The sequence below is a fragment of the Dermacentor andersoni genome, chromosome 6, assembly GCF_023375885.2.
Source record: "Dermacentor andersoni chromosome 6, qqDerAnde1_hic_scaffold, whole genome shotgun sequence".
Classification (NCBI taxonomy): Eukaryota; Metazoa; Arthropoda; class Arachnida; order Ixodida; family Ixodidae; genus Dermacentor; species Dermacentor andersoni.
Genome location: NC_092819.1, coordinates 78,400,655 through 78,412,746, shown reverse-complemented (window position 1 = coordinate 78,412,746; position 12,092 = coordinate 78,400,655). Strand labels below are relative to the sequence as shown.

Here is a 12,092-nt window from a genome sequence, read left to right as displayed (position 1 = left end):
TGACGTCTATGCCTGCATTGTTCGCCCTCAGCAGGAATTTCCCAGACGTCGTCAAGAAGACTTTCGCTCACCATTCAAAGCTTGGATTCATTCATTCAACAATTCTTTTGGCGAGCTGCGCATTCGTAGGCACTGTTCATCGAGCACACCCGAAAGGCCTCGCGAGATGGCGCGGGCTTGGCGGTACAAGTTAACGCAAGTTCAGCAGCAATATCTGGCAGCGGCTGCATCAATATTGGAATTACATATGACAACAATACATAAGCGTATGATTAACCTGCAGATGCAAAGAAGGTTGGTCAGTTCCTGTTGCTATTGCCACAACTGTTGCCAGAATGCAAGAATTCGATTCATGTCGACTCTTGTCGGTCCTTATCAACCTTATCGGACTTGATTAGACCCTTATCAGCCCTTATCGGTGCTTAATTATTAACCTTATCAGAACTGCTCCGACCATTATGAATCCTTATAGCTCTTTAGCGCTTTATTCTTCCGCGTCGAACCATTATCATCCCTGATGAGACCCATATAATCCCTCATCACTCCTTATTATCCTTATCAAATCATCGACTGTTTATATGTCTGTGTTGTGCGACATTGAAGCGCCTGAGCCCTCAGAGATCCGTAGGAATTTCGCTCGGTGATGGAACGCACTGACGGAAGGCGCATCACGCGACCACTGAAACGCGAGGGGACTTTGCGTGTTTGGCATTACATTTTCGCAAAATCGGAATTTTATTAATGTCTTCAATGCTCCAAGTCCGGCCATCATGTGGTCCCAGGGACGGCTTTTATTCCACCATCACCAATCGTTCAAGAAAGCTTTTATAGGAACTGTTCTCCTTTAACGTTTGTTTTCTACTGCCGGTACAACATATTCTTATGGATCAGGTATATTCACCTTCGGCAAGCGTCGAAACTGGGGTCGTCGGTTCGAAGCTCACCACCGCTAACGTTTTTCCTTTCGAATCTATTTTCTTTTTGAAAGGCGTGAGCATTTTTCACCATCATCATCAGCATGGTCATCATCATCGTATTTTATGTCCAGTGGAGGACGAAGGCCTCTCCCTGCGATCTCCAATTACTCCTCTCCTTCGCACACCGATTCCAACTAGCGCAAGCGAATTTCTTCATTTCATCGTCCCACCTAGTCTTCTGCCATCCTCGACAACGCTTCTCTTCTCTTGACACCCATTCTGTAACCCTAATGGTCCAGAGGTTATCTAACCTGCGCATTACACGACCTGCCCAGCTGCAATATTTTCTTAATGTCAGTTAGAATATCGGCTATACCCATTTGCTCTCTGATACAAACCCCTCTCTTTCTGTCTCTTAACGTTATGCCTAGTATCCTTCGCTCCATCGTTCTTTGAGTGGTGATTCTTTTGTTCTCAAGCTTCTTTATCAGTCACCAAGTTTTTGCCCCATATGTCAGCACCGGTACAATGCACTGATTGTATACCTTCCTTTTCAATAATTATGGTACGCTTAACAATATCTTCTGTATGCGCTCCAACCCATTTCATTCTTCTGTGACTTTCCTTCTCATGATCAGGGTTCCCTGTGAATAATTAACCCAGGTAAACGTACTCCATAGACTCTAGAGACTGACTGGCCATCCTGATCTATTGTTTCCTTGCCCGGCTATTGATGATTACCTTTGTATTCTGCATATTGATCTTCAACCCCACTCTTACACTCTCTTTGTTAAGGTCCTCAATAATTTGTTGTAACTCGTCTCAGGTGTTGCTGAACAGAATAATGTCATCTGCAAACCAAAGGTTGCTGAGATATTCGCCATCGATCCTTACTCCTAAGCCTTCCCAGTTTAATAGCTTGAATACTTCTTCCAAGCACGCAGTGAATAGCATTGGAGAGACTGTGTCTCCTTGTCTGACCCCTTTCTTTAGAGGTATCTAACTACTTGTATAGAAGTAAGGTAGCTGTGGAATCTCTGTAGATATTTTCCAAGATATGTACGTAAGCGGCCTGTACTCCTTGATTACGTAATGCCTCTATGACTGCTGGTATCTGTACTAAATCAAATTCCTTTTCGTAATATATGAAAGCCATATTGAGAGACTGATTATACTCTGTGGCTTTCTCGATTACCTGATTAATGACATGGATTGGATTCATTGTAGAGTATCCCTTCCTGAAGCCAGCCTGTTCCCTTGGTTAGCTAAAGTCCAGTGTTGTCCTTATTTTATTGCGAAGTATCTTAGCGAATATTTTAGATAATACTGGGAGTAAGCCAATAGGCTTATTATTTTTCAATTCTATAATGTCTCCCTTTTTGTAGATTAGTATAATGTTAGCATTCTTCCAGTTTCCTGGGACCCTTGCAGTTGATAGACATTTCGTACGGAGAGCCGCCAGTTTTCCAAGCATTATGTCTCCTCCACCTTTGATTAAATCGACTGTTGTTTCATCTGCTGCTGCTGCTCTTGACCGTTTCATATCTTGCAAGGCCCTTCTAACCTCATCGATAGTTATAGAAGGAGTCTCTGCAAGCTGTACATTACTGCTTTGAATGGAGGTACCGTGGCTGCTCTGGGTACTGTACAGGTCAGTATAGAATTCTTCCGCTGCTTTTACTATACCTTAGAGATTTCTGATGATATTACCCTGCTTATCTTTAAGTGCAGACATTTTGGTTTGTTCTATGCCAAGTTTCCTTCTCACTGATTTCCATTTTTGACGGCTTCCTCAGTCTTTCTCACGTTATAATTTCGAATATCTCTTATTTTCGCCTTGTTGATCAGTTTTGACAGTTCCGCGAATGCTATCTTACCTCTTGAATTGGACACTTTCATTCTTTGTCGTGTCTTTATTAGGTTGTTTGTTACTTGGGAGAGCTAGCCTACTGGCTGCCTGGGTACCTTGCCTCCCATTTGAATTGCTGCCTCTGAAGCCAGCCTAGTTACGGCTTCATTTATTACCTCTATATCATCTTCATCTCTCTGTTCTAAGGCTGCATATTTGTACCAGCCTGAGTTTGTCTGCTTCTACCCTTACGGCATCTAGGTTGGCCCGTTTCTTCCTGACCAATTTCCCTATTTGTCTCTTCAAATTGAGGTGAATCCTAGCCCTCACTAACCTATGATCACTGGACTTTACCTAACACTTCTACATCCTACCCTATGCTGGGAACAGCGGAAAGTATGAAATCAATTTCATATCTTGTTTCACCATTGAGGCTTTTCCAGGTCCACTTTCTGTTGCTACGCTTCCTGAAGAAGGTGTTCATTATTCGCAGCTTATTCCTTTCTGCGAATGCTACCAGCAGCTCTCCTCTTGCCTTCCTTGAATCGACGCCGTAGTTGCCAATTTTCACTAGGCTCTTTTTCCCCACTTTTGCATTGAAGTCGCCCATTACTACAGTATACTGAGTTTGCTCTTTTCTCATCGCTAATTCGACATCTTCATAAAACTGATCTACTTCCTCATCATCGTGACTGGATGTTGGAGCGTAGGCGTCTACTACCTTTAACGTACACCTCTTATTAACTTTGATGACGACTTCTGCTACCCTCTCAATAATGCTGTAGAATTCGTCAAGGTTGCCCGCTATGTCCTTATGGATTAGGAGTCCTACCGCGTATTGCTTCTTATCTGGGCGACCTTTATAGCAGAGGACATGGCCGTTAGTCAGCACTGTATTAGCCTCGTCAGTTGTGATCTCACTAAGGCCAATGATATCCCAAACAATGTCTGATAGTTTCTGAAAGAGTCCTGCTAAGCTAGCCTCACTCGACAGAGTTCGGGTGTTAAAGGTTGCCATGCCTATCCAATTGAATCTCTAGAACACACCTTGCTTGAGGGCCCAACTTACAGAGACGAGCGAGATCGATATAAAATGAACATGGAAAAGCTCGACCAAAGCCCCATGACATTGACAGGGAAGCTGGTCTCTGGCCTTGCTCATCAAAACATCGCGAAGCCCTGGTATTCTTGTTTTTATATATTTAGTCAATTGGTGTGTTGTCTAAGCTGTGACTCATGCAGTCGTCATATCAAGACTGGGATTTTATTTTATTTTGCATTTACCGTGTAATTGTCGCATCGGACATTTACAAAAAAAAATTAAATTATGGGGTTTTACGTGCCAAAACCACTCTCTGATTATGATTCACGCCGTAGTGGAGGGCTCCGGAAATTTCGACCACCTGGGGTTCTTTAACGTGCACCTAAATCTAAGTACACGGGTGTTTTCGCATTTCGCCCCCATCGAAATGCGGCCGCCGTGGCCGGGATTCGATCCCGCGACCTCGTGCTCAGCAGCCTAACACAGCCACTGAGCAACCACGGCGGGTTCGGACATTTACCCCGCCACAATAACATCACACGAACTGCATTTTTTCCGCTTTTTTCTTCTGCCCACCTTCTTCTAGGGTCTTTCTTCTCCTTCGTCCCATTCGCCGCAGAGTAGCATGTAGGCGAAAACACGCAGGCTAAACATCCTGCCTTTTGATAAAAAGTGTCTCTCTCTCTCTCTCTCTCTATCTCTCTCTCTTCTTAGCTTTGTCCCTCGTTTTAAACGCATTTTCAAGAATTAACCAGCATACTAACGCGCCCCCAAACTGCTTCTATTATTCACTTACTCTGTCTATGACAAATTGTACCTATGCATCCCTCTCAACTTATACATCAAAACGGTTCCAGATGCTGAGCGTTCCACTAGGGTTTTACACTGTAGCACTTACGATCGCATATCACTCAAATAACTAAAATGAGTTACAAATGACTCTGCTAGGTACACAATTATATTGAAATGTTTCAAATGCCCCCTTCCATTCCTTGTCTCTCTTTAGGCCGCATCTTATCCCCGCAGCTGGCTGGTCCTTAACAATTTTTGCAACAGGTACTATAATATAAGATAGAAACGAAATAAAAACTAATTCAAATGGCGACGAGCCGACTGTAAACATTGCAGCATTGAAATTTATTGCTAGGCTTTGTAAAAAATCTATGAGATAGCCGCAAGGTATTTATCTCGGGCTGAGCCAACAATTCACCCAGATTACACAGGCACCAAAAACAGACAATTAGACGAAGAGATTAGCGAGGCGGAATTGAGAGTAGCTCTAGAAAAGCTTAACACTACATCCGCGCAGGGACTGGACGGAATAACAAACAAGACGATCCGAAATATCGATGATGCCTCTCTAGAACAACTTACCAAGTATATGAACGAATGCTGGCAATCCGGTACAGTACGACAACAATGAAAAACGGCCCAGATTATTCTAATACTAAAACCAGGCAAGCGGCTACAGTTGGAGAACCTGAGACCTATTTCACTCACATGTGTGGGCAAGCTCATGGAGCACGTTGTCCTAACGAGACTGACCAACTATATCGAGGATAACGACGTTCTCCCCCCTACAATGTTGGGCTTCCGGAGAAATTTGTCCACAGAGGATGCAATGCTGCAACTTAAGCATCAAATTATAGATAACACAAGTCGGAACACCAAAGCTATCATAGGATTGGACCTAAAGAAATCTTTTGACAGTGTTACCCACGAAACAATACTAAACAGAATAAATGAGCTAGGCCTAGGCCAGCGAGTACACAGTTATATACGAGACTTTCTTACCAACAGAAAAGCACACATTCAGATAGGAGACCTTAACTCCGAAGAACTACAGATCGGAAGCGCAGGTACGCCCCAAGGTTGAGTAATATCATCGATGCTGTTTAACCTGGCTCTTATCGGATTACCAGCAAAACTACAGGAAATCGATGGCCTCAATCACACCATTTACGCTGACGATATCACCCTCTGGGTGAGCGATGGCAACGATGGACAGGTTGAAAACACATCACAACGTGCAATAGAAGTAGTTCAACAATACTTAGCAGGAACCGGACTGGCGTGTTCGGCAGAGAAATCTGGGCTCCTCATTTATGTACCGTCGCGACGTGGCCAAAAACCACGCAACTACGAGGAACGAAACAATCCGGAAATTCACCTAACTACGACAGAAGGAACGCCCATACCCAAGGTTGACAAGATCAGAGTATTGGGCCTCATCATTGAAAGTAACGGCTACAATGGAGAGACCATACGCAAATTAGACAAAATAACATCTCAAATCATGCGGCTACTTAAACGAGTAGCCAACAAACATAGTGGAATGAAAGAAGGCAATCGGATTCAACTAGTCCAAGCGTTCGTAATAAGCAAAATAGTATACGTGGCACCGTGCCTACGACGGTACTCATCAGAAACATACAAATTAGACTGCTTAATCAGAAAAATCTACAAGCAAGCAATTGGACTCTCCATCACCACCAGCAACGATAGACTACTGCAGCTAGGTCTCCACAATACACTGGATGAGCTAATCGAGGCACAACGAATAGCACAATACGAACGCCTGTCCAAAACTAAAACAGGTAGGCAAATATTGGATCGCCTAAGTATAAGGTATCATACCCAACATGGCGTCAAAGTATATATGCCCAGACACATCAGAGACATGATAACCATCCCTCCAATACCCAAGAATATGCATCCTACCCACCATCAGGGTAGACGAGAAAGCAGAGCACGCAATATACAGAAGAAATTCGGTAACAGCAAGGATACGACATTTGTAGACGCAGCTAGATACAGACACAAGCGCGCCTACACAGCAGTGGTGATAAATAACGAGAAAAAATGCACGACGAGTGCTGCAGTCAACACATGCAGAAACCGCAGAGCAAATAGCCATTGCGCTAGCCATAGCACAAACACCAGCGGGTGTAATCATCAGTGATTCCCAGACGGCCATACGAAACTTCGCCAACGGTCGAATCTCCCCAGAGGTACTACAACTTCTAAAATTAGCTAATAACCGCGACAAAAGTGTCGATCTCATCTGGACACCCGCTCACACACTACCAGAAGGTAGCAATGAGGTGGCGCACCGCATGGTTCGAGAACTTACGGACCGAGCCTCGGTTAACACCGCCTCACCGACTACCGATGAGTGGGAGTGGGAAGATCGAATGACCAGATTTCACGAAATTACACAACACCATAGATTGCAGAGGCGTACATTCCCGCCGCCGCACCCAAAATTAAGCAAAAACCAGTCTGTAGTATGGCGGCAGTTACAGACCAGATCCTATCGGAGCCCAGCTATTATTTATGCATGACGGGCAAGTGCAGATATCGCAACTCTAGAGCCACCCTGGAGCATATCCTATGGGAATGTACGGCTGTAATACAGGATAACGGTGTAGCAGCCTCAAACAGCGACAGCCTCCGCGCGCGCTGGGAGTCTGCGTTGCTCAGCTCGGACTTGCAGCACCAACTCTGGGCCGTCCAGCGAGCCGAGGAAGCTGCCAAGGGCCAACAACCCTTGGCTGAAAGCTAGGCGGGGTCCAGGCCCACCCCACCAAATCGCAGGGCACGGAATAAGGTTATTTGAATGAATGAATGAATGAATGAATGAACATTAAAAAAGAAAGAAGACTATTAAGTAAAACCACTAGCCCGCTGAGAGCTGTCTCGAAGCCCAGTATTGTGTCGGGGCAGAAGAACGATCAATTTGCACCCACTTCTCTCATATGGCCCAAGCTGGTCGTGACAAATGACGCGGGTGGCCGCCTGGAAATCGTACGTGTTGCAGGGGAATCACATACTAACTCGCTCAGCAAGGCATTGTCTTTAATCAATTTCAAGTAGACAATTTTTATTAGACTATAATGATTTTTTTTAATATCGCCTGTGGCAGATGGCGTATATGTAGTCCTTGAGCTGGATTACTTGAAGACGCCGACATTACTTACCCAATAAGTCTAGGTCTATAATCGACTAATTAACAAACAACCACGGATTAAGTTTTTCACTAGAGACATAATGGCTCATATTGCAATTTACATTATAAATGTAGCCGGTTAGTCTGCAAGGCATAATCACTTGGAACCAATTCTGAAACGAAATTACTAGCATCAGCGTGCCTAGAGTTATTTAGTTTTCTATAAGCGCCGTTGAATTAGGCAGAACGTTAGCGCTGAATTTACCGTAACAAAAAAAGAAAATGGATGAAGACATGCAATTTCATTTTTTTTTTTGGGGGGGGGGGGGGTCGCCTGTCCCGCTCTAACATCTCCCCCGCCACCATATTTAAAGCGAATAGCCCTCAGTCACTATGTCACCGGTTGTCGTGGTTGACTCGAACGTAAAGGACGCCTGCACTCGCAAGTCGCAGTGAATGTTTCTTATTAAACATCACCCTACGCGACCCCAATGATACGTACGTGTTGTCAACCTATACTGCCACTACAATTGTGCTGGTCAACGGCTCTGTTTTATACGGAATTACGCACTAAAACAACAAATGCTACCTAAATATCCTCACTGCAAGAACTATATGCCTTCAGGCTCATTCCTGCGTTCGGCTATTCGCTTACATTGACAATCATCTGCAGATTCGTGTCGCATTGACATCATCGTCTATAAATCATGTCGCACTCATTGACGACTGGGTGATTACGCCTGAGTGCGCTGTTGGGCTAACTTCGCTGCCGATAAAGGTACGCTGAGCCCCGTATGCCGACGCGGCTGCCTTGGAGTTTGTTATCGCTGATGTCTGCTCTTGCACCTCGCTTTTTGTATTCTCCTTTTCCGCGATCACTAGGCATTTCGCATATTGAAAAAGTCTACGAACGCAGCCTTCCGCGTCGTATTTTCGGTGTATTTGTTTACATGGGCATCTACATCCACAGATCGTTGTTAGCTTCATATATTGGGGAAACGGTGCCTCATTGATACGGAATAATGTCAAAACGTAGCAAAACATACATATCTGCGCATATGAGCTGTGTTCTACACCCTGAGACGAGTCAATGTGAGCGGTCGAGCCACTGAAACAACGGCAACCGTGATCCAGACACATATATATTACGGGCTCTTGTTACTGATTCTCGCTTTCCTTTCATCGTACTTACAGTTTGAGCGTACCACATAGTATTATTAGAGAACGCTGTACTCCGCATAAGCGCTCACTTATAGGCAGTACAGTTCTCTCCCGGAAACTCGGATGCTATCGCTGACATCATTGGTAACTGAGCGAATTTTTGCTGCTGTACCGAATGCAGTGTCTCTTCTTTCCCGTTTGACGCCGAGGTAAACAGTTTTACTCTGGAATTAAGAAATGTGTCAGCATAGCAACACGTACAGACCCACCCATCTACATAGCGAATGCAACTGGCAGCCTTTGGAAACAGCCATGACGTATACATACAGATGTTGGCACAGCGCTGTGTCGCCATTTGCCGCTTATGGTGGACGCGTCGTGCGAACTGAGCAGCAGGGGTCATCTAGTTGCTATATTGCCCCAAATCAAGTAAAGCAGCAGTTTTCTTCGTCGTAACCGCTTAATTTTAAGTTCAAGTCCATCGGTAGCGGGTGCACAAATTCGACGGGGACCAAGGTATAACTTAACTTTCGCTAAACGGGATCAACGTTGCCTCAAACTTTATGTGCACTGCTCGACAGGACTGAAGCTTGGGTATTTCAACCTCGAAGGCATGTTTCAAATCAAGGTGCTGCGGCTATCGCGTTGTCGGTTAGACGGCCGACCGCGTGGGGTTCGGTCGAACGATCATGGTCAGCACGCTGATTCTGTTGTGCCGTCGACAAGAAAGCCCGTCGTGCTACAACTCGCGCCCATCGGTTGCGTCTTTGTCGGCCTATTAGGATAAAATGATCCCAGTGACACACTGTGCTCAATAGTCGGCGTCAGCGTCGTGTTGGTTTCGTATCGACCTAGTGTTACCGCGCCTTAAACGAGCACCTGAAGCCAGACACGCGCTGTCACCACCAGCCAGAGAGGACCGCCACTACGAGAAGACCGTCAGGAACGTGATGCTTTTAAGGTGCCACACAAGTGTAGCGCAGGGGTTAATCGGTAAATCTGCTAGCCATCAATGCAAGGTGACAATTACGTGGTTCACGGTGCAGTCCGGGCGAAGCCCTGGCCGCTTTATGTTTTAAAGTGGAGTTGCAGTGAGCGCGTCTTCGGCACCGCACCGACGTATAGCTATTTACCAGTAGAGTTCCAACGTGGTACGCGGCACGAGTGCTTGCTGCAGTGCGCGTCTACGCGCATTCTTCTTTTTTTTTTCTGTTTCTTCGGGGACTTTCCCCCATTTCAGGCCGCGTGACCGTGAGCACGTCCCTTCCAAAGCGTTTCGCGACTAATCCGCTAGGGCAGGGCGCATGCGCCGTCGCGCCATGAAAAGGGCGGATTATTAGTTTTTAGAGCGATAAATTCAAAATATAATGAGTTATTGCAGTCTTGAAAGATGTATCCTCGATGCAGCCGATGGAGGGGGGAAAGCGGTCCCACTCGGAACTAGTCTTTGGCAGAAAGTAATCTGAGAAAACATTTGTGCGACGGAACGGAACGAAAAATTTAAACCGATAATCAAGAACCGACGACGTGTATGGTGGTTCTGAAATAAATTCCTGTTTAAGTGAATTTAAGAATTTTTTGAAGAAGGCAGCGACGAGAAATATTTCTTCGAAGCTGCAGATTAACACGTCCAAGGCATGATTTCATAAAAGAAAATCTGGCTGTGCGGGAGTAATTTCAAAGGGTGAAACGCGCTGACGTGTTCTGAGCTGACTAAATTGTACCTGCTATTGTTCTTCTTTTTTTTTTTTTGACCAAGGTCCTAAACTAATGACGCATACTCTAGCCTTTATATAATTAGTGTTTTGCAGAACGGTAATTTTAAATGGTCACTTGATCTCCTACGCTAAAAGAGTAACCATTCTCTTTCTGTCTCTTTCCCCGTTTCAGATGGCGGTGGTGGCACTTCGCGTATTTCAAAAGGATCGGTATTCCCGGACCGAAGCCGAACCTAATATGGGGCAACCTCGTAGAATACCACTCAACGGTGAGTGCGCGGTGGGGACAAATAGATCCCTGCCGTAGCTCGAAAGCGCAGTTGTTAACTTGTGCTAAAAAAATGTGCTCCACCAGGCGTGGAAATTGCGGATGTCTTGCATAATGCCGACAACATAGCACGCACATTGGTTTTTCGCCACCATCGCGAAGGGTAGACGTGTGGGCGAATGCAAGATGCGCGTGGAACGTTTGTGGGCTGCACGCAGCTCTACCACAGGTCTGTTCTTACTTTCTGTCACGCTCTGACGTACACATGATGTGTTCCCTGCATAACGTGGCTTCGCGAAGGCAAGCTTGGTTCCCCGCTACTGGCTAGGTGGCATATCTTGGCATGCTCCCGTGACTGGCCTCACGAAGGCGTCGTTAAGCTATATCTGCAATGCGTAAACGGAAAGGTGGGGGCCTTGACTGCAGAGCTACAACTTTTGTCGAGTCTAACGTCATCTCAGATTATATATATGAGCGCAAACTGCAAGAAAGAAAGGGAAGCAAATTAAGAAGCTCGAAGCGGTATCTTGGGTACTTATTTGGCAATCCTGCACAGTCGTTAAGCACTTCACTTTCAAATATAGGAAATTTCGAATATTCACGCACACCGCGATGTAACTCGACATATTCGCACTGTTACACAAGAAACATCGCTATCTCGCTGACTGCTCTTAGTATTTTGGATTCCTCTTCTATCTTGTTTTGTACGTTTTTCAGCAAAGCATACACACATTATTTTAAGCGCACTGAACTCACTGGTGAGAAGTGGTCCTAATTTGGAGCCGGTCCTGGTGTGGAATTTCACATTTGGTATTGTTTTTAGAGTGCTTTAGATTTACAAACGAGTCTTATGACTTTTAGCCTCGGAAGTGCTATCAACAACTGCATCAAAGTTTATATACGCGGAAAGATAGAGGACAAATCCAATTGTTCGATATATATAGTCACATTTGAACTAGAACTGTGCTGGTAGTATAGTCAAATCAAATGGCCACACGTAGGGCCTGAACAAGATGTTAATGTAACTAGTGAGACCCGAACTGTTGTAACTAGTGTAACTGTTGTAACTAGTGAGACCCGAATAAGACAGCCGTATCAAATGGCCGAAGAAAGGGCTTGAATGAAATGGTAAGCTGATACAACGACGGGACCGGTATCATAACATTTCATAGACGTCGTTTAGTTCCA

General features: G+C 45.1%; 1 protein-coding gene across 1 annotated transcript in view; it reads left to right on the top strand.

Annotated features, from left to right (window-relative positions):
- LOC126522981 (cytochrome P450 3A14-like) overlaps window positions 1-12,092 on the top strand; it is a 71,599-nt gene that overhangs the window by 4,299 nt on the left and 55,208 nt on the right. Inside the window, exon 2 of the mRNA XM_050171823.3 lies at window positions 10,809-10,905. Within this exon, the coding sequence (XP_050027780.2) occupies window positions 10,809-10,905 (97 nt within the window). The remainder of the gene's footprint in view (window positions 1-10,808; window positions 10,906-12,092) is intronic.